The 21,634-nt window shown below is 48.0% G+C and overlaps 1 protein-coding gene across 3 annotated transcripts in view; it reads right to left on the bottom strand.

Annotated features, from left to right (window-relative positions):
• LOC129332384 (uncharacterized) overlaps positions 1 to 18,815 on the bottom strand; it is a 49,558-nt gene extending 30,743 nt beyond the window's left edge. For all 3 annotated transcript variants that reach the window (XM_054983469.1, XM_054983468.1, XM_054983467.1), the window contains exons 1-8: positions 18,616 to 18,815; positions 11,446 to 11,631; positions 9,627 to 9,689; positions 9,381 to 9,500; positions 8,300 to 8,379; positions 4,904 to 5,231; positions 2,501 to 2,574; positions 1,012 to 1,095 (exon numbers count right to left, since the gene is read on the bottom strand). In XM_054983469.1, the coding sequence (XP_054839444.1) occupies positions 1,012 to 1,095; positions 2,501 to 2,574; positions 4,904 to 5,231; positions 8,300 to 8,379; positions 9,381 to 9,500; positions 9,627 to 9,689; positions 11,446 to 11,631; positions 18,616 to 18,691 (1,011 nt within the window). In that variant the 5' untranslated portion in view covers positions 18,692 to 18,815. The remainder of the gene's footprint in view (positions 1 to 1,011; positions 1,096 to 2,500; positions 2,575 to 4,903; positions 5,232 to 8,299; positions 8,380 to 9,380; positions 9,501 to 9,626; positions 9,690 to 11,445; positions 11,632 to 18,615) is intronic.
• Positions 18,816 to 21,634: the final 2,819 nt, after the last annotated feature.

Raw genomic sequence — 21,634 nt, 5'->3', positions numbered from 1 at the left:
GAAACCAAGTTAGTCGACCCCAGCCCTCCAGATTCACCTCCACCCTTTGAGCACCGCAGAAAGAAGCTGAGAACTGAATTGCAGGCAAGGAGGCTTAAGCCCTGTTGATCTTAAGCCCTGGACACACAAAGCTTCAGAGCGTGACTGAATATATGGAGAGGACAGCAGGCAAGTGTGTGCGAACCCTGCACCCCACCTCCATTTGATTACCGGCTTGTAAGCATGGCGTCTATGCACAGAGGAAACATCTGCGCATGCACTCCTTCCCAGTGTTTGGCAGTGTTTGGAAAGTGGCATCCCCAATCACAGGGAAGGTGCATGCACGTTCTTCCTCTACACAGGGCCAGCGCCACCATTGAGGCGGTGAGGTGGGCGCCGCGGGCGCTGGAGGGGGCGCCAGAGGGGGTGCCGGGGCGGAGGTGCGCTCCACAGAGCTGGCATGCCTGGCCTGTGGCTGCTACAGCTGGCCAGCCCCACGCTGCCGCTGCCACACACCCCTGGCTGGGCGCAGCAGGCACAGTCCAGGCACGGCAGGCAGCCGGGGCGGCGTGCGGAGCGCGGGCAGCCTCCGCACGCCACCCCAGCCACCCACCGGCCAATGGGCCCAGCGTTTGCTGCGTGATGACGCCATCACGTGATGACGTCATCACACAGTCCGGGGGCGCACACACGTGGGGATCGCCGCGGGCGCCAGAAACCCTGGTGCCAGCAGTGCCTCTACACATCCACACTAAGCAGACAACCTGGCACTTATGCAGAGGTGGAGGGAAGGGCCAGTGTACTCCTGCCCACTCTTCCTCCCAGCATGTTTGTTCAATGCGCAAAGGGTTCAAGAGTGGCGTTGTGGTAATATACGGGAGACAGCATTCCCTAAGACATTCTGGAGGAGAGACACCTGGAGGCCCTAGAAGGTCAAATCCACACACCGAACATGGCCTGGAATCCAGTGCACACACTTGTTGCCCTACTCTACAGTGATAACTCCGGGTCGCATACACAACCTATCCTTACCTCCACACCACACAGGAAGTACATGATGCTGTTCTCCAACTCCCCAAAGTTCAAGTACCGCTGGGTGATGGGCGTCACCATGGTCTAAAGAGAGAAGCCACACACAAGAGCACGGTCATATGTGGGGAAGCTGTAGGGTACGAAATGCAGGCGCTGCTTGACAACTAGCCACTCAAGAGCATGAGATCCAGCCCACAGGAGGGGAGGGGGTGTGGCTCAGAGGCAGAGCATCTGCTTGGCAGGCAGAAGGTCCCAGGTTCGATACCCAGTTTAAAGAATCTGGCAGTAGGCAATGCGAGAGATCTCTACTTGAGACCCTGGAGAGCCACTACCAGTCTGAGAATACTGATCTTGATGGACCAGAGATCCAGAGGAGTCAGCCGTGTTAGTCCGTAGTTGCAAAATAGTAAAGAGTACCATAGCACCTTTTAGACTAACCAACTTTATTGTAGCGTAAGCTTTCGAGAGCCACAGCTCTCTTCGTCAGATGCATGCAGGGTATGAAGAAACCAGCCAGAGGTATATATAGGCGGTAAAGGGAGGGGGGGGAGGGTGCAGGAAGTGAGGGCCGTGTAAATGCAAATCAGTTGCAAAAGTCATGAAAGAGGTGGAGTGCGCAATCCACCTTTTTCTCTAAAGAACCATTGGGATGTGGAAGACTCAAAAGTTTCACTTTGCTATGAAACTCACTGGGCCACCCTGGGGGTACTCACTCTTAGCCCTAAGTAGTCAAATCTTGTTGTTCCCCAGGAACATCCATTGCTTGAGAGATGTAGGCCGGAGCCGCCTGTTTCCCAGGGCAGCGTGGGCCCAGTTCAGGACAGGACCACAGTGGGTGGGAGAAGGGGTTTAGACCTGCCCCCCCTGTGCTGTTAACCCAACCTGAAATGGTCCAAGGAGACCATTTTCCTCCCGGACATCTCGGAGTTAAAAATAACTTGTAGTTTAGACTAAGAGCAGAACTACACGAGACGTGTTACTAGAGTTCTACACGTGTCTGCTTACCTCAAGGTTTGATGGGGAGTGTAGGAAGTGTAGGCGTCCTTGCAGATTTAAGTTTAACATTTACAGAGCAGCAGGGAGGGGAGTGCAGGCGTCAGGCTCTTGCGGGGCATCCCCTTTCCCCTCCACTGGGTGTGGGGGGTTTCGGAGCCCCTCTCCTGCCCCCCCTTCCCCGCACAGCAGATAGGGTGCCTAGCCACTGCTAGCTCTAGCTTCGGGCGGGGGCCAGGCGAAGAGATCAGTAGACAGGGCACCAGGAGCATCGCTGCATCTCCCCCCTGCTGCTTGCCCAGCCCCCACCCAAAGCCACACTAGCAAACTGGCAACTCTGCATGGCAAAAATTTAAATTTAAAATATTGATATCCCACGTTATCTTCACCAGCTCAAGGAAGATAAAAAAAGGTGCAAGGACACAAACCGCCCAATTAACCAGATTAAGAACACGTTGCAAAGGGATAAGAGAGCACCCTGCCCGCAGACACCTACCTCCAGGGCCGTTTGATTGAAGAGAGTGATGAACTGGGCCGTGAGTAGAACCACCACCTCCTCCCTCAAATACTCTGGAACGACAGAACAGGGCTCATCAGTCCTGCGAGACTGAAGCAGGCAAGGCTAGATTCCTGGAACATTCACCATAACACTGCCCCTATCTTCGCCGAGCTTTGTTTTGGCCTCTCCACATCTCTTGCATGTGCCACCCAACACATTAACCCAACCTAGTTTGCTCATGCAGGAAAACGGGTGATTCCGCACTAGTGGTTTTCCGCTGTTCAGCTTCCAAATGGCCTCGATTTTTCTTTGTGTTTCCACACGTGGGAAGGCAATCCTAGCAGCAGCTTCGAAGTCACTGCAGGATTTGTCCGTTTTTTTTTTCCATCCTGCTTTTCCCCAACTTATTTGTCCATTCGCAGCAGATTAGGGATTTTAATCATGCAAAATTCTTTATCCGATGTTCTCCCCACCCTTGCCCTTCTCTCTCGCCCTTCAAATCAACTTCATTTGATTGGCCAATCACGTTTTCTAAGCCACACCCACTACCTTTCCCTTCCCGTTTTTTTTTAATTATAAAAAAATGTTGCAACGTTTCTACAAGTCTATGCAGAAACATATCCTGTGTCACATGACGACAGCTGACCAATAACGGGTCCGTTTTTCAATGCGCCAAATTTGTTACTTGTTGCTCGCTGACAGCTGGCAGCTTCTGAGGCAGAGGGAAAGCGGGGTCATCGGTAACAATTTTCCCTCCAAATGTCAATAACCAATACCCATTCCACGATATAGGTGGGAAATGTTCTGACCTATCAGATGTGTTTGTTTGAAGCAACGTTTATATGTAGCAACATTTTGTGGGGGGGGGGGGGATTAAAAAATGAAGAAGACACATGTTTGTCGACACTTCCCCCAGAAAAAGCAATGAGGAATCGATTTTTATACTGGGCAAATTCCGCACGATGGACTTTGAGCATGATGAAATGAAATGTCAATGCAAAACAAAAGCCTTAATGTGGAATCAGGGAGTGGTGGATTCGTATGATTCCACTTCAGCACAACTGCTCAGAAAGTCTGATCAAAATCGATCATGCGGAACCCCCCAATAAGAATATGGAGCCCTGGGGTGATAGAAAGGGCTGTACCCCATCATACTGCACATTCCGGTTTCGAAAGCATCTTTAAAAAAGCTTCCCTGCAAATAGAAAACTAGCACTGCACAGAGGGAAAAGAGACACGCGGAACCTCTCTATGGTGCTAGTTTTCCATTTGCAGGGATTTGGGGTTTTTTGTTAAACGCAGGAGCGAATTCCAAAACATGATCCTCCACTATACATTCTACCACCTTGTTACACGTGTCAAGCAGGCCTTACACGCTATAAAATTACGGCGGCCATCCTCCAGTTGGGACCTGCAGTTCTCCCAGAATGACAACTGGTCATCAGGCTAGAGAGATCAGTTGTTCGCCTAGGGGGAAGGGCAAGCTCGGAGGGTGGACTCTGTTATCACATCCCTGCTGAGTTCCGTCGCCAAGCACCACGCCTAAATTTCCAAGAATTTCCGAAGCCAGCGTTGGCACCTCTAATGAAAATAGATCTCTGATGCAGGGATAGCGTGGCTGGGGCAGGCATCTCCTCCTAAGCCCTGAGCTTGCTGCCCAAAGGCAACGTCTGCTAAACTCCTGTGGCTGCCTTGTACTGCATCAGGCCATCAAGGTCAATATTGTCTAATCGGACCATCAGCAGTTCTCCACCATCTCACGTAGAGATCTTTTACATCACCTGCTGCCTGCAAAGAAGATGCTCTGCCCTTCTTTGCAGGCCCAGGTTCAAACCTCAGCATCTCCAGCTAAAAAGATCAGATGATAAGTGACATGAAAGATCTCTATTTGCAAAGCTTCTGATGGCCATGCGCTGCAACTCAACCATGGAAAGGGTCTCACCTAGGGGCGTGCACCCCAAAAGGATTCGGGTTTCCTGCTTCGGGTAAACCCAAAAACTATTTGGGTGTTTAAATGCTTCGGTATGCTCTGTAAAGATTTAGGAATCTTTACGGAGCACACCGAAGCTCAAAGCAGCACTTTTCTGGCCATTTGCAAATGGCCAGAAAAGTGTTGCTTTCAAACTTCCCACCCCGCTGCTTTTTTCAGTTGATGGGAGAAGGAGGAGGGCTTCTCTTGCTGGTTGCAAATACAAACAGCTAGAAAAGTGCTGTGGGCCGGCTGCTTTGCCCAAAGCTTCCCGAAGCAATACAAGTTGCTTTGGAAAGCTTTGCTTCGGGATTTCCAAATAAGCTCAGCAATGCTGCGGATGATTCGGGAATCCCAAATCTTTCCAAATCAGGCCCAATTCAAGTTAAAAACCCCAATCGGAAACCCAAAGTGCACATCTCTAGTCTCACCTCTCAAGGAGCTGAAGTTACTGAAGGGGCTCTTCTCTCTCCCTTTGGCAGCCTCCTCGTCCGTCAAGTGGCCATTGGGCACATAACGGCACTCGTCCCCCAACAGGGGACCCCGAGGTTCCACACAGGTGCTCCCATAGCTGCTGGGCTCTGCCTCCTCCTCTTGGCCCACCTCATGGTGCACAAGGGGCTCCTCCTCTTCCTCATCCAAGACATCTGATGGCATGGACATGACTCTGTCCGAGCAAGGGGGCGGCAAAAGCGGGAGGTCATAGTACATGACAAAAACAATGACCTGAAGCAGAATCCACACCAGACACATGAAGAGCTGCAGGCAGACACGAGAGAAGAGAGGAGAAAGGAAGACGTCTGAGCACATTCACATAATCCAGCAGTTCAGAAAACGCAGCATGAAGAAGGAAGGGAAAGGGCCCTTGGATGGTCAGGGGCTCTTAATTCCCCCATCGTTTCACTAAAAAAAAAAAAAAGTATTTCCGAGACGTTTTCTGGTACATGGTGACAGCAGCAAGAGTGGTATATGCAGCAAAATGGAAAACAGATCTGTGCCCCGACACTTTAGAGTGGATAGACAAGATCTATGACTATGGACCTATGGCCAAATTAACTTCTTATGTGCATAATAGACCAGCAGTTGAATTCTGGAAAAAATGGAAAGACTTCTTTGATTCTTTAGGTTAAAACTAAGATAAATTAAGGTAACGATACAAAGATAAAACACAGGAGAAATGATTAGTTAAAAATGGTTGATACTAAACGTTTGGGTATAACCAACTAAGGAGAGGGAACGAGAGCTATTATACAATTTAATTGTGCTGTTACATATTCTGAATGCAGCTTTCTATTAGTTTAATCTAATTTTAAATGTAGTGTCTGTATAAGTTTTTTATGCACTTTCTATTGTTGTATCTTTTACATTAAAATCTTTTAAAAAGTATTTCCCACACAAGCACAGAGTTTGAATCAACCTCTTCTGATTTGGTAGCACAACATGTTCAGTAGTGCTAATTTTTCACCCTTGGTGGCCATTTTGAGAGTGTTTTTGAATATGCTGCTTCTAGAATTGGTCAAGTGAGGAAATAAATACCAACCGGGCAGCTCACAACGTAACAACTAACAATAAGGACATCAAAGTGTGAAACGAAAATGATGCTGGTTGGCAAAACTGAGGGCTGGGAGGGAATTGCTCTGCCCTCCTTTGAAGAGGAGGGTTTGTTCCCATCAGAGGTACTTTGGGGGGCTGTGAGGTTTAGATCCAACTCTTACTGGAAAAACAGAGGGTAGGGGAAAGTGCCTTCTGTCAGTCCCATCTTGTTTGGATACTGGCCTCCTCCTCAAATCCTGCAAATCTATCCATGCTGCAACAATAATCCTGGGGCTAGACTACTGTAACATGTTTTATATGGGGCTGCCCTTGAAGACAACTCGGAAAGTTCAAGAAAGTCAAAATGCAGCAGACTGATTACCAGCTTGGACCAGCTGCCTAGCACATATATTTTGTGATCTCTGTACTGGCTGTTGGTTTGTTTCAGAGTTCAATTCAAGCAACTGGTTGTTACCTTTAATGGCCTTCAAGGGTGGGGCCCACATATCCGCAGGACGGCTCCCAGTATCAACCCATGCGGCAGCTCTGCTCATTGGACCACCTACTACCTCTAGGGTTTTAAAATCAGCCACCACCAAAATCAGGTGCTCACTCAAATAAGCTTTGTGGAGAAAAAGAGATCTGTGAAAGCAGATGCCGCACAGTGTGAAATGGCATTGCCCAACTAGGGTTACCTGGCCTCCCACTGGCTTCCTGCCAGCAACCCTTGTGAGCCGCAGTGGGAGAAAAGAAAACCCTGCAATGTACATGGTGTGATGTCACTTCCAGGTGGAACCCGGAAGTGACATCACATAGCTCTAGGAAACACTAGGGGTTTGCCACCGAATTTCTGGCGATTCCCAATACAGAAGTGATGCCATGGGGCATGCAATGCCACATGCATCTTCCTGTGTCCCTGACCCACAGATTCCCACCAGTTGCCAGGCAATCCTATGGCCAACAATATGTTCACCTACAATCTAAATCTCAGTCTCAGTCTCTTTGTAGTTCTCCAGTTAACTCAAACTGCATCTACAGAGGCAACAGAATTATCACCTGGTTTTCACAGGTGGTACAACGGACTGCACCACATTCCTACTTTCAGAGCCAGCGTGGTGTAGTGGTTAGAGTGTCAGGCTAGGATCTGGGAGAACCAGGTTCAATTCCCCGCTCCGCCATGGAAGCTTGCTGGGTGACCCTGGGCCAGTCACACACTCTGCACCTACCTGACCTCAGAGTTGTTGCAACTATAAAATGGGAGGAGAGAATAATATAAGCCATTTTGGACCCCCCACCCCCGCCACTGAGATGAAAGCCAATGAAGTAAATTAAATTTTCCTTTGCATTTAAAAAGAAGTTTCTATGCACAGAGAAACAGCACAACAAGGAGAAAGGTACTATTTCCTCTGGTTGCCGTGCTGGTTTTCTTTGTGGAAAGTTTGTAACATAAAAAGCACACTGCAAAATGTGATGCTTCGTATTTCACCACCTGCAGCCTGAAGCTCTCTGGTCCATTCTGCCTCCTTATTCTCCTGCATGCGTGAACAAGGAAGGAACAAAGGGACAGAATGGACTGTGCCACCGGAGACTACGGCAGGGAGAATACCACTTTTAAATGCTCCCTCCATGAAGAAGCAAGTGCCAAAAAAAACCAAAACGGGGACAGCAAGAAAAAGACAGTTCTAGGTCAGCTCTGCTAGAGTTTTGCTTGCAAGGTTGAACCCCGGGAAGATTTCAGAAGCGGTGCTTTCCCACAAATGCAGTCCCCCCCAGGTGGTATGGTCCATTTACTATTCAGCAGGGCTCATTTCAAGGGGGGACGCACAGGAACGCAGTTCCGGCAGTTCCCCAAAGAGGTCACATGTCAGGTGACCCCGCCCACCTTACTCAGCCATTTTGGGCCTATTTTGGCCTGGATTGGGGCCAAAACGGCCTGGATCGGGCCTCTGACAGGAGGTGGATCACTTTGCCGCTTATCAGCGGCCCGATCCTGACCATTTTGGGCTCAATTTTGGCCCTGAATGGCCAGGATTGGGTCCAAAACAGCCAGAATAGGTGATGTCAGGGGGTGTGGCATATGCAAATCAGTTATACTAATGACACACTTCTGGTGATGGCAAGAGGCGTGGCATATGCTAATGAGTTATGCTAATGAGTTCCTCCAGCTCTTTTTCTACGAAATGACCCCTGCTTCAGGCTGCTTCCTGTGCATTGGGGTGGGGAGAAAGAATCGACAAATTTGCCCCACAAATGTACCAGTTTGCATTAGATGATCCTCAAGCGCCGTTACTCACCCCAGGCGATGTGAACTTGTTGACCACAAAGGGCCCTATCCAGAAGTCACAGAGGCGCAGGAAAACGTTGCAGGCTGGCCCTGGAACAAACATGGCAGGTCAGATGCTATGACGTTCCCTCGTCCTTCAACAACAGAAATGGCACCAGAGGTGCTTTTAAAATTCCAAAAGTAACTAACTTGTTTATTTACCAGAGGGGGAAAGTCAGGTGAAATCAGGAGCTGAAAATTTCTGAGGTAATTCAATATATATATATTGTCAGGATTAAATTTCAGCCCTATGTGTCTTTATGTACTTTACTTATCCCCCCCTTTTCTTGCCAATGGGATCCTAAAGCAGCTGAAATTGTTGTCCTCACCTCCATTTTATCCACACAACCCTGTGAAGTAGGTTAGGCCGAGAGACTGACTGGCCCAATGTTACCTAGAAAACATCCACGGCAGAGTGGGGATTCAAACCCTGGGTGTCTCAGATCTTAGCCTGACCCTCTAACCATTACACTACGCTGCCCACATGTGTATGGAGAGGACCAAGAAGGGACCTGTCTCTAAGCAAACTGATTGGAATGGCAGACTAGGGTCTGCAAGAGCCAAGTTCAAATCCCTAGTCTGCTAAGAAGTTTGCTGGGCAATTTTGGCCGGTCACGCGCGCCTACCTTCCAAGGTTGTTGTGAGGATAGAATATGTGTGCTACCCTAAACTCGCTGAAGGAGAAGCAGATTAATGCACTAGATAATTTTTTTTAGAAAAACTAAAATACGATTCTGCAGCGTATGAATGAAGACTGTCGATCATACTCCTAGTAAATATCAAATGTTATGACAACCAATTAGCACGCCTGCTTGCTCAGGAAACAAATGCATTTCAAAAACAAAAAGTTGCAGGCATATCAGTCCACGCTGCACAGTGGACCAACCACAGCCAGTCCTCATTTTCCTCCTTATTCTTTCTCCAAGAGTTCAAGAAACTTGTGGTAATGATCCCAGGCTACAGAAACATCAACGGAAAAAGACTTTTCACGCACAGTGGGATGAACAGAAGGTTATCAGGATCTCACAGTAAGGGGAGGAAGATCAGCTTACCGACAAGGAGCCCAAACTGCCGACAAGCCATGACTACCGCAAACACAGTGGCGCGTTCTTGCGAAGTGGTGGACTGCGTCAGGTAGCTGAAGATGGAAGCCCCAGCTCCAGTCCCCACACCTGTCCATCCAAGCACAGAGAAGACGGGAAGAGATGATACACTGACCCCCAAAGGCCACCTTCTTCCGGCCCCACCCTAGTTACACCCATGTAAAATATACCTTGGAAGACACATCTGGCTCTTACCTGCTACCAGCCGGCTGCTGAGAAGCATCCATTTGGACCCACCAACAAAGTACATGAAATTCCCTGAAATGGAAGGCAGAGAGATAAGGCAAGCTATCAGAGGCAAATGAAACACTAGCGGGATATCTTGGGGGAAGGTGAGAGTAAACCCTGTCTTTCTTCTCTGTGCTTGGATCCCTGATAGGCTGACCCGATAGGAAGCAGGAACACAAGTTGTTTTTGTCTCTAGCACTGTGGAAAAGAGACTGGTGCTGTCCTCATTTCATTAAGGGCCGTTTTACCCTAGCCCTACATCTTCTCAAGTCCCCTTCGGCTACATAATTGGTAAAGGTCGAGAAGCTCCACTAAGTGTAGGGGGTGGAAGAACTGACCCAGACATTACAAGGCAACCCCCCCCCCCCCAAGTACTGATAAATATCCCCTAATGTTAGTGGACCAACAAGATTACACCCTTTCTCTTTGACCTTTAGGACGATGGCTTCCATAGTGAAGCAGGAATTTGGTTTGCCTACCTACTAAACCAGCATTCAGGGTTATTGTTAATACATTTATTGCCAACAAATAATACGCACTAAACTACAGAATACATTTCTTGGCTTGTCTCCAGCTACACTTGTGGAGAGCCTTCCTCCATTTCTCTCCATTCCTAAACCCCCTTTCAATTCCAGGAAGGGTCGTGGGAACTGCATGGAGGAACAGCCACACAGGTGAGGGGCTGGAGTTGGAAGGGACAAGGGGCTCCGCGCTTGATAAAAAGAAAGGAGGAAAAGTGTATTAAAGACACCGGCTGCTTCCACACATGTCGGATAATCCACTTTCAATACTCTTTAGTGAACATTTGGAACTGCTTTTCCATGTGTGGAACAAAAAATCCACTTCCAAAGGACTGCTAAATTTAATTTTAATTTAATTTAATTTAATTTATTATATTTATATTCCGCCCTCCCCGCTTTCGCAGGCTCAGGGCAGATAACAAAATACAAACATCACCCACCATTAAAACATTTAAAAGCATTAAATAATACATTTAAAAACATTTAAAAGCATTAAATGTTACGGTTCATACTGCACAGCGGTTCATACATGCATCTGTGTTCGCATAGGGGCGATGGTTTAACCCCCCCTCCATGGGGGGGGCATCGCCCAGCGTCAGCCATATGCCTGGCGGAATAACTCTGTCTTACAGGCCCGGCGAAATGCAAGTAAATCTTGCCGGGCCCTTGTCTCGCAAGACAGAGCATTCCACCAGGCCGGGGCCAGGACCGAAAAGGCCCTGGCCCTGGTCGATGCCAGGCAGGCCTCCGTAGGGCCAGGGACACTTAAAAGATGTTTTCCGCCAGAGCGGAGAGTCCTCCGGGGCTCATATGGTGAGAGACGGACCCTCAGATACGTCGGTCCCAGTCCGCATAGGGCTTTGTAGGTTAACAACAAAACCTTGAACCTGATTCGGTACTCCACTGGCAGCCAATGCAGCTGGCGTAGCACCGGTGTAATATGCTCCCACACCGGTGCTCCAGCAATGACCCGCGCTGCTGCATTCTGTACCAGCTGTAACCGCCGGATCAGGCCCATGGGAAGCCCAGTGTAGAGCGTGTTACAGTAATCCAACCTAGAGGTGACCATTGCTTGGACCACTGTAGTCAAGTAAAGTGCATTGAAAGTGCATTATTCAACGTGTGTGGAAATGGCCACCTAATAAAGGAGGCAGGAAGAAATGCAAACTGTTATGTCTCTGGAGTAGAGACAGAGAAGGGTGTGGCTGCCTTTGTAGCTTGACCCTGTGTTCAACAACTGTCCCCTCCAGATGTTGGCCATTTACCTGCTATCTGAAACAAGTTGGCGAAGAGGATGATAGCCTTTGTCTGACGGGTGCGGTCCGACCAGTACCCAAAGAATGGCCCCGTGATCAGTCCGGCAAAGCTGAAGGCAGAGATGGCCAGCCCCAGGTAGTACGGCTCGGCATCAAGGGTCCGCAGGTAAGCCCAGATGGTAGGCAGGATCACCGCTAGTGGGGGGGAAAGGGTCGTCCCAAGAAAAGAGAGGGTCACAGGCAGCTCAGAGAGTATACAGGTCAGCTTGGGTCAAAAAGATTAAGACCCCCCCTTACCTTGGAAGCTCCTCCCCTTCCACCGCACGTTGCCCAGATATGATTCCCAGAAGAAAGCTAAAAGCAAAAACATTCACCCACCTCCTGGTGCAGTATTCTGTCCATTTCAATTGAGAAGGCCCCTGTTCCATTTAATGACAGAGCGGGTTCAACTCTGCTATCCCTGTGTTTTATGTTGTTCAATGTAAGTCCTAGAATTGATTATGTTCTGTTTCGGCAATTCCTCAACCCCATACTGGATCCTTGCTAATACTGTATCTTGGTAAACTTATATTCTTTTACCCCATGACATTGTTTATGGAAATGTTCTTGACACTGTATGGAAATGCCTGCCCTTGTCCTTGCCACTAATTGTCCTAATCTCACACTATGTAATCCGCCTTGAGTCTCAGTGAGAAAGGCGGAATATAAATAACATAAATAAATAAAACATAAAACCAAGTTGCAATGCTATTAGCTCAGGCTGAGCACACATGCTTGGCTCGCTTGGTGATAAGCCAAGGTTTGATAGCCAGGGTTGCACAGTGTTAAAGCAGCAAAGATCTGGGAGACCAGGGTTCGAATCCTCGCTCTGCCACAAAAGCTCACTGAGTGACTTTGGGCCAGTCATATACATTCAACATGACCTACCTCACAGGGTTGTCGTAAGGATAAACTGAAGGAGAGAATGATGTGAGCCACTTTGGGTTCCCATCAGGGTAGAAAGGCAGGGTATAAATGAAGTTAATTAATTCAAAAGCACTTTGTTTTCATTTAGTGGGAATAAAGATCCCGTCCCCAAAAAACCTTCACATTTGTTGGGATCCTTCAGCCAAGGTGAAAATGCAAACAAAAACTGTACCCACATCCCATATTGTACCTGAGATAAAGAAGAACCAAGTCTACCCTCCTGGGTCTGGTAAGTCCTTGTGCCATTTGAAAGCTCATATGTGATTCAAAGGAATTACTGGTGAGCAAGCAGCAAGTCTGCAATGTCCAGCCAGGAAGGGAGGAAATCCCAGAATCCTCCTCCCCGCAAAGAAATTAGCATTCAGAGTTATACTGACTGTGAACATTCCTGTGTCTACTGATGGATCAATTCTCCCAAACACAAAGGCGTATATTGCCAGCTATATTGTGGCATAAGCGTTCGAGAACCACAGCTCTCTTCGTCAGATGCTTCTGACAAAGAGAGCTGTGGTTCTCGAAAGGTTATGCCACAATAAAGTTGTTTAGTCTTAAAGGTGCTACTGGACTCCTTACTATTTAGCAACTACAGTCTAACACGCCTAACTCCTCTGGATTTTCTCCAGGGGAACTGATCTCTGTGGCCAGGAGATCAGTTGTAATTCGAGAGAGCTCCAGCCACTACCCGGCCAGTCGGCTCCTGCTCTCCCAGGGTTCAAACTGGTCGTTCCTGTTTGGGCACAAGCAAAGCAGAGCCTGCAAGACCTGGGAGCTCTTTCACGGGGCCCATGTTCTGTGCAGAAGTGACGCAGCCCCGCCTGGGCCTTGTTACCCGCTGACCGACTCCTCCTTTGCTCTTAAGCCTGGAGCTGAGCAAGCGCGCCTCCTCTCCTGACCTTTCTTCAGAAGGATTGGTTACAGACTTTGCACACAATGTGTAAAATATTAAAGCAGGGGATCTGTGAAACCCGGGAGGAAAAACACCAAGCTTTGCACGGAGAAAGTGGCACTCCAGATAAGACCCAGTTCAAGGGCACTGGCTCATTTTGAGGCCTAGAGTCTCAAGCGGGCTCTCAAATAAGAGATAATGTTGATCTGTCCGGCACAAATCATATGCAGCTGCTTGGATGCTCAAGAGAAGATACCCCACCACCCCACCCCGATGCACACACACACAAATGAAGTGGCCTTATGCAGAATTACACGGAAGCTCACTGGCTAATCTTGGGCCTGTCTCCCTCTCAGTTTGGCCTACCTTGATGGGATGTGATGGGGATAAGAGGGAGAGCCTGAGAGAGGAGATAAAAATGTATTACCAGACACTCTACCCAATAGAAAAAAGGCCAAAGAACAGGGGATATATATATGAGTAATAACTAGCAAAAGTCCCCTGTAACAAATTTAAACTATAAATTGGTCTCAACAAGTTCTTTTTAAATTCAAAGTGCAAAGTGTGCAAACATTACATCCACAACAATTAATTGCAATTCATTACTGATAATACAATAACATTACAATAACATTTCACAGGCTCACAGACGCGTGTGAACCATCAGGGCTGTCTGATATAATTTGGAGCAATAAGTACAAAGTCAATGCCCCACTGTAAACATAAGCACTGAAGTGCAAGAGGTGCTGTGCAAATAGCAAAAAACAAAAGCCAAGGCTTCTGTCAGTGCGGTCTACAAATGATGTTCCTGCCCTACGGAGAATCAGCCGCCTCCGTTTCGCACATGATGCTCTCACGGGCAAAATCCAGTTAGTACAGGTTACAATCAATTATGCCACTGCATTACTCCATTGCATTACTCCATTTCAGCTCCACCAATTCACTGAGGTCAATGTTGACCTGCTATTTGCACAGCACCTCTTGCACTTTAGTGCTTATGTTTACAGTGGGGCATTGACTTTGTACTTATTGCTCCAAATTATATCAGACAGCCCTGATGGTTCACACGCGTCTGTGAGCCTGTGAAATGTTATTGTAATGTTATTGTATTATCAGTAATGAATTGCAATTAATTGTTGTGGATGTAACGTTTGCACACTTTGCACGTTGAATTTAAAAAGAACTTGTTGAGACCAATTTATTGTTTAAATTTGTTACAGGGGACTTTTACCAGACACTCTAGCCTAGCAAGACCTTTTTGACTCATCCTATTGGAAGGTCTCCTTGAGCTTCAGTTCTAGTTCTCAGCTCCAACTCTGGTGTGCATTTAAAATAGGGTTGCCAGCATCCCAGTGGAAGCTGGAGATCTCCTGGAATTACAACTGATCTCCAGACCACAGAGATCAATTCTCCTTGGAAAAATCGACTATTTTGGAGCATGGACTCTATAGCATTATATCCCGTTGAGGTCCCTCCCTCCTCAAACCCCGTCCTCTCCAGGATCTGAGACCCAGTTTGGTGTAGTGGTTAAAAGCGGCAGGACTCTAATCTGGAGAGCCAGGTTTGATTCCCCATTTCTTTGCTTCAAGCAAGCTGGATGACCTTGGGTCAGTCACAGCTCTTTCAGAGCCCTCTCAGCCCCACCCACCTCCCAGAGTGATTATTATGGAGATAAGAATAACACACTTTGTAAACCGCTCTGAGTGAGTGTTAAGTTGTCCTGAAGGGTAGTATATATCAAATGTTGTTGTTGTTGTTATTTTCTGCCCCTCAAAATCTCCAGGGATTTCCAAACCTGGAGTTGGCAACCCTATTTCAAGAAGAACAGAATTTGCCACCCCGAGGATCACACTCACTCTAGCAAACTTCTTTCTTAATTTCAAAGCAGCTTCAGGCATCTGCACGGAAGAGCTGGTGCCACAGCGGCCTACCCAAAACCTCCAGCAACCGGAGCATAACCCTTGCCCTCCGGTCCCCCTGCGAGCCTGCTGGCCTCAACCTGTCCTGACTCCACTGAGTTATTGCCAAACCCAACAGACAAAGTTGCAGTCTGCCATCCAGCGCTCTGCCCACTTGAAGGGCTTTCTAGGATTCCGAACCACAACAGGCAGCCGCAGCTGCTTCCCACTCTAATATCTCCATTTTCCTTTCCACATCAACTCCTTTTCTGCTTTCAAAGGCTGAGCATTTCGCAATGCTCGGCTCAGCTGGGGAACCGATGCGGTGCCAGCAGCGCTATGGCAACGTTTGGCCAGCTTTGTGAGGGCATGCCCCCCCCTCCGGTTGCAGCAGAGCTCCATTTCCGAACATCACGTTTTCTTGCAACCCTCGTCTTGTTCCTGAGATTCTGAATTAAGCTATCCGCCTTCTCATAAGCAGAAGAACAGCACCGTTGCTTCACAGGGAGGGAGGATCATCGGTGGCTTCCAAGGAGGAATGACCTTGATCCTAAGAAGATTTCTCCACCGCCCAACCCTTAAGCGCTCAGGGAGGCAGGTATTCTGCACACGAGAAATGACAGCGGCTTTCTAGAACCTGCAGAAATTCCGCAATCCAGCCCATTTGCATAGATACTATTTTATGAGGTTTGCACAAAGTGAAGTCCCAACACCCTGCCCCCACCCTCTGCCATTGTTCAGCCTCATCTCTGGGTTTCCATCCCTCTACCCACAAAAGCTAGAATTGCAAAACGAACACAGATATTCTCGGGATTCTGTACCCCGTGTGGCCACACCCATCCGCCAATTATTAACGTACTCCTGTTTGTCATAATGAGAGCCAGTTTGGGGTAGTGGTTTAAGAGCGGCAGGACTCTAATCTGGAGAGTCGGGTTTGATTCCTCCACTTGAAGCCTTGGGTCAGTCACAGCTCTTCTAGAGTTCTCTCAGCCCCACCCACCTCACAGGGTGATTGTTGTTGAGGATAATAATAACACACTTTGTAAACCGCTCCGAGTGGGCGTTAAGTTGTCCTGAAGGGCGGTATGTCAATCAAATGTTATTATTAATATTATCATAGGAACCCTGTGAAGCACGCCTACCGATATCAGCAGCATTTATACCTAACAACTGCCAAACTTAGCATCACAACAAATCTGCAAGGTAGGTTCAGCAGAGAGACAGTAACTTGCCTAAGGCCATAGAGCAAGGATTTCCCACGCCTGACACTTGCCACTAAACCATGCCCGCCCTAAGTGTATTGAAGCAAAAATCTCACAAAACCTCCCAAGCAAACTTCTGATTTAGGGCTGATTAGCCATTTAAATTAGCGGGAAAGTTACTAGTGGATTATTGCTGGCCCAAAGAACAAAGCAAGTCCCACTGATGTGGGGCGCACTGGCAGCAACTAAAGAGGCAGGTTTGTCCCAGGTTTGTCCGAGCTCTTGACAATGGGAAGCAAGTGCCCGCATTGTGAATTTCCTGCACTGTGCAGGGGGTTGGACTAGATGACCCTGGAGGTCCCTTCCAACCCTATGATTCTATGAATCACCTAGAGGAAGCATTTGTCAGACTGGGAAACAAGCAGAGAAATGGCAGCAGCTTGCCTCAGGTCAGTTGGCAAGCAAGGCAGCCAAGCAGAGACTTGAACCCGGAATTTCAGATTCAGGAAGCTCGCCCAAAGCCCAAAAGGCTGCCGGACAAGTTTGTCCTGAACTGCTCTGCAGTTCTAGAAAGCAATCTAACTGCACAGGTAAGTGCTGACAGGGGACATGGTGGCGAGAGACGAGTGATACAATAGCTACCTCACCCTCTGGAGGTGTTGAATTGAATGCCGCCTGCAAAGGGAACAGGCAAAGATGGGGCAAGTGGAACTTGATCTTTCCCTGTTAAGAGCGCCATTTCCTTGGGGGACGGGCGCAAGACAAACCTGGTCAGAAATCCACAGAGCTGATGGCAAAAGCAGGAACCCAGCAACGCCCCAGAAGCCTTGCCAATTTGAAGCCCCAACAAAGATACATTTTCCCATGATCTGCCACTGATTGGAACAGAGGCGTTTGAGCAGGAAACTTGGAACTAGTTGGGACGTCTTCCGTGCATACATACCAATACTCAGGGAACAGCAGCTGCAATAAGGGAGCCTGTTTAAAACCTCTGCCCGCACGGGCCAAAGATATTATTCTCTAACTGGGTAATCCCCGTCCTGGTTGGTTGCCTCATGCTATCTGACTGCTCTGTTTTATACCATGTCACGTGCCTTGAGCCTCAACAAGGACGGGGTATAAAGTGAAATTCAATACAATGAATAGGATGGACTTTTTAAAAAACATATTAAACTGATAGAAAGTTTGCAAAGGCACGGGAGACTCGGCCGCCACGCCTAAGCCTGCCACTGGGACAAGCCATTTTGCAAATACTGGGCACCGACATAGTTTCAGGTAGGTAGCTGAGTTGGTCTGCAGTAGAACAGCAGGATTGGAGACCAGTGGCACCTTAGAGACCAACAAGATGTCCAGGGGATGAGCTTTTGAGAGTCAAGGATTCCTTCATCAGATATTGGCATCTGGAGCTTTGACTCTTCAAAACTCTAAGGTGCTACTGGACCTGAATCTTTTTCTTTTACTGCAGACCAACATGGCTACTAACCGGAAACTATCGTCATGAATAGGGTTGCCAGCTCCGGACTGGGAAATTCCTGGAGGTTTTTATGGTGGAGCCTGAAAAGGGCAGGAGTTGGGAAAGAGATGGATCTGAGAGGGATATAATGCCATAGAGTCCACACCCCAAAAGTAGTCGTGAATTTCCTGCATTGTGCAGGGGGTTGGACTCAATTATTCTAGCCATTTTCTCCCAGGATCTTTGTGGCCTGGACAGCAATTGCACACTGGGAGATCTCCAGCCACCTCCTGGAAGTATATTTATTTATTTATTTATATTTAATTTATATTCCGCCCTTCCCAGATCAGCAGGCTCAGGGCAGATCACAACCAAGTTTAAAAACATATTTCATTGTATATGCAATTTAACCTGCCAGCTCCAGGTTTGGGGGGACGCAGCCTGGAGGGCAGAGTTTGGGCAGAGAAGGGACCCTATAAGGGTATAATGCCATACACCCCCCCCCCGATCCAAAGCAGCCATGTTCTCCAGGGGAATGAATCTCTATGGTCTAGATATCAGTTGTAATTCCGGGAGATCTCCAGCCACCACCTGGAGGTGGCAACCTATCATCCACTATAACTGCCTCTGTGTATCTGAAGAGGGGATCCCTGACTCTCCAAACCTCACACCCTGACAACCTTGTGGGTCTCTAAGGTGCCACCGGACTCAACCCCACTGGGCACCAAGGCTCAGGCGCCCGACAGCGCCCGCTCTAGGCGGGGTCCCACCTACCATACTCGATGCCCCCGGCCAGGAACAGCAGCCCGATGGTGAAGTTGGTCCGCTTCTTCCGCCTGGGATAATCCATGCACCCGGTCGGCGTCCTCCGCGGCCCGAGATCAAAGGGCGGGCCGGCCCGAGATCAAAGCCCCGCCGGAGACCTCAAAGGCGCGCGCATGGCGATCCGCGCGCCCGGCCGGCTCTTCCCTGCCGCAGCTCAGCCCGAGAAACTTGAAGGCAGCGCCGGGGGGGCGGAGCGGCGCCCGCCAGCGGCCAATGCCGAGCGCGTCCTCGCCTGCCTGCGCGGCCCCCGCCCGGCCCTTCCCGGGCTGCTGCTATCCTGGCGCCGGGCAGGCAGAAAGCGGGCGGCCAATCGGAGCGCGCCGCCAAGGAGACGCGCGCCAGGCGTTCTCTCTCCCCCCTCCCCAACCAGCGCCCGGGAAAGGACGGCAGACAGAGCAGAGAATCGCCCGCCCTCCCCGCAGAACCTGCCGGCTTTGGAGCAGACCCAGGCCAGCCAAAGGCGCACAAGCCCACGGGAAGAGCAAGATTCGGGTCCAGCAGCACTTTACACACAGCGACCTCAAGGGAGGGGACCCCAATATTGCTCTTCTGCTGCGGACCGACAGTGTTACCAGCTCCCCGGCTGTATTTTGGGAGTAATGATAACATTGACTTTGTCCACCGCGCTGAGTGGGGCACTCATTTGTCTAGAAGAATTGGATATAAACATAGCTGCTATGATTAATATTAATATTCAAATTGCATACATCCTTCTTCCATAGTCGGGTAGTTTCTATCGCCAGATCTCTATATTTAATCATTTTTTCTTGTTCTTTTTCTTCAACTCTGGCATCTCCTGGAACTGTAATGTCTATTATTCAAACTTTTCAGTTTTCCACAACTGTTATGTCTGGTGTATTGTATTCAAGGGTGTCGATCCGTTTGTATTCTAAAATCCCACAAGATCATGTTCTAACAACACCTTTTCCACCTGATGTTCCCATGAATTCTTCGATACTGGCAGATTATACTTTTTACTCAATGACCAATGAATCAGCTTTGCAACCCTGTCATGTCTAGCTTTGTAGTCTGTCTGTGCAATTTTGCTGCATTTACAAATAAGGTGGGACACAGTTTCATCTTTTTTCTGGCAAAGTTGACATTTTGGATTTTCACTGATTTTCTGAATTTTGGCTTTCATAATATTCGTTTGCAACGTTTGTTCTTGTGCTGCAAAGATCAGACTTTCAGTTTCTTTCTTAATTGTAGATGCAGAGGACTTAGCCATGTTAGTCTGTAGTAGCAAAATCAAAAAGAGTCCAGTAGCACCTTTAAGACTAACCAACTTTATTGTAGCATAAGCTTTCGAGAATCACAGTTCTCTTCATCAGATGCATCTGACAAAGAGAACTGTGATTCTCGAAAGCTTATGCTACAATAAAGTTGGTTAGTCTTAAAAGTGCTACTGGACTCTTTTTGATTTTTCTTGATTGTACCCATCTTCAACCATGCCCAAGTTAGGCTGTTGTCACTTTTTCCTTCAATATTTTTTAGAAGTTGCCCATGTAAGGGTTTGTTCTTCCAGTCATTTAATCTATTCTCAAACTATTTCTTCTTGTATTCAGCCTTTGTTTTAGTTGTTTTTAATATATTCTCTGTTTTCACAGCCGGAGGTAATTTTTCTTTGCTTCTACTGATGTAATCATCCATGCCCCTCTTTTCTTCTTCCACTACCTGATGTACTTGTAACAGTCCTCTTCCACCAGTTTTTCATAGTAAATATAACCTGTCAACATCACTATTCGGGTGTAAAGAGTGATGTTTGTCCATTAGTTTTCGCGTTTTTTGAAATAGTTCCTAGTGCCCCGATGACAATGGGGACTACTGTTGCATTCTTATTATTATTAGAACTACTATTACCCAGTTGAAAGTATCTTATTAATAATAGTAATAGGCAGAGGCAGGCAATGGCAAACCACCTCTGTTAGTCTCTGAACTTGAAAACCCACCAGGGGTCTCTATAAGTCAGCTATGACTTGATGGCACTCACCACCACCAATAGTAATAATAACAGTGGGCTTATACGCCGCCCACTCAGAGCGGGAAACAAATGTTATTATTATCCCCACAATGTTATTATTATCCCCACAAGCTGGGCTGAGAGGAGTGGCTGACCCAAGACCATCTGCCAAGCTCATGGCAGTAGTGGGAGTCGAACCAGCAGAGTGCTGATTCACAGTCCAACCACTTAACTTCTGTGCTACAGCAGCTCATAATAATAACAATGTGCTCATACACCGCCCTTCAGGACAGATTAATGACCCACTCAGAGCAGTGAACAAAGTCAGTGTTTTTATTATCCCCACAATACAGCTGGGGAGCTGGGGCTGAGAGAAGGGGTTTTCCCAAGGCCTCCTGCTGAGCTCATGGCAGGAGTGAAAGTCAAACCAGCAGAGTGCTGATTCACAGCCCAACAACTTAACCTCTATGATACATGGCTGCCCACCTAATCTGGTGGTGGAGAGTGCCGTCAAGTCATAGCTGATTTATGATGACCCCTAGTGGGGTTTTTATGGCAAGAGACTAGCAGAGGTAGTTTGCCATTGCCTGCCTCTGCAATTCTGGTCTGATTTAAACCCCACGCTTGAGGTTCTAGTTCCTGATTTTATTTTTAAAATGAACACATTGGTTCTTTCTTCTAAACAGGTGTGCGTGCAGGATTTATGCACATTCACCTGCAACATTTACGAAGTCAGCACTGGGGTGTTACATTTACTCCCCTTGCACCTTTCAGAGCTTGATGCTACGCATGTTCGGTCATACAGAAATCCCACTGAGTTAAGTATATTTTGCATTTGCGTACATCTTGCAGTCTTCAAGGTGCCTCTGACACCTTTAGTTTGTCATAATCTGTACAACTGCCCCATAAGGTAGGCCAGGATGATCAACCCCATATTGTAGAGCAGGTAGCTGAAAGAGAGAGTGACTAGCCTGCTTAGCGAGTTCACAGCAGAGGCAACATTTGAAT

Source organism: Eublepharis macularius, chromosome 6 (genome assembly GCF_028583425.1).
Source record: "Eublepharis macularius isolate TG4126 chromosome 6, MPM_Emac_v1.0, whole genome shotgun sequence".
NCBI classification, from domain to species: Eukaryota; Metazoa; Chordata; class Lepidosauria; order Squamata; family Eublepharidae; genus Eublepharis; species Eublepharis macularius.
This window is presented reverse-complemented; position numbering and strand designations above follow the sequence as displayed.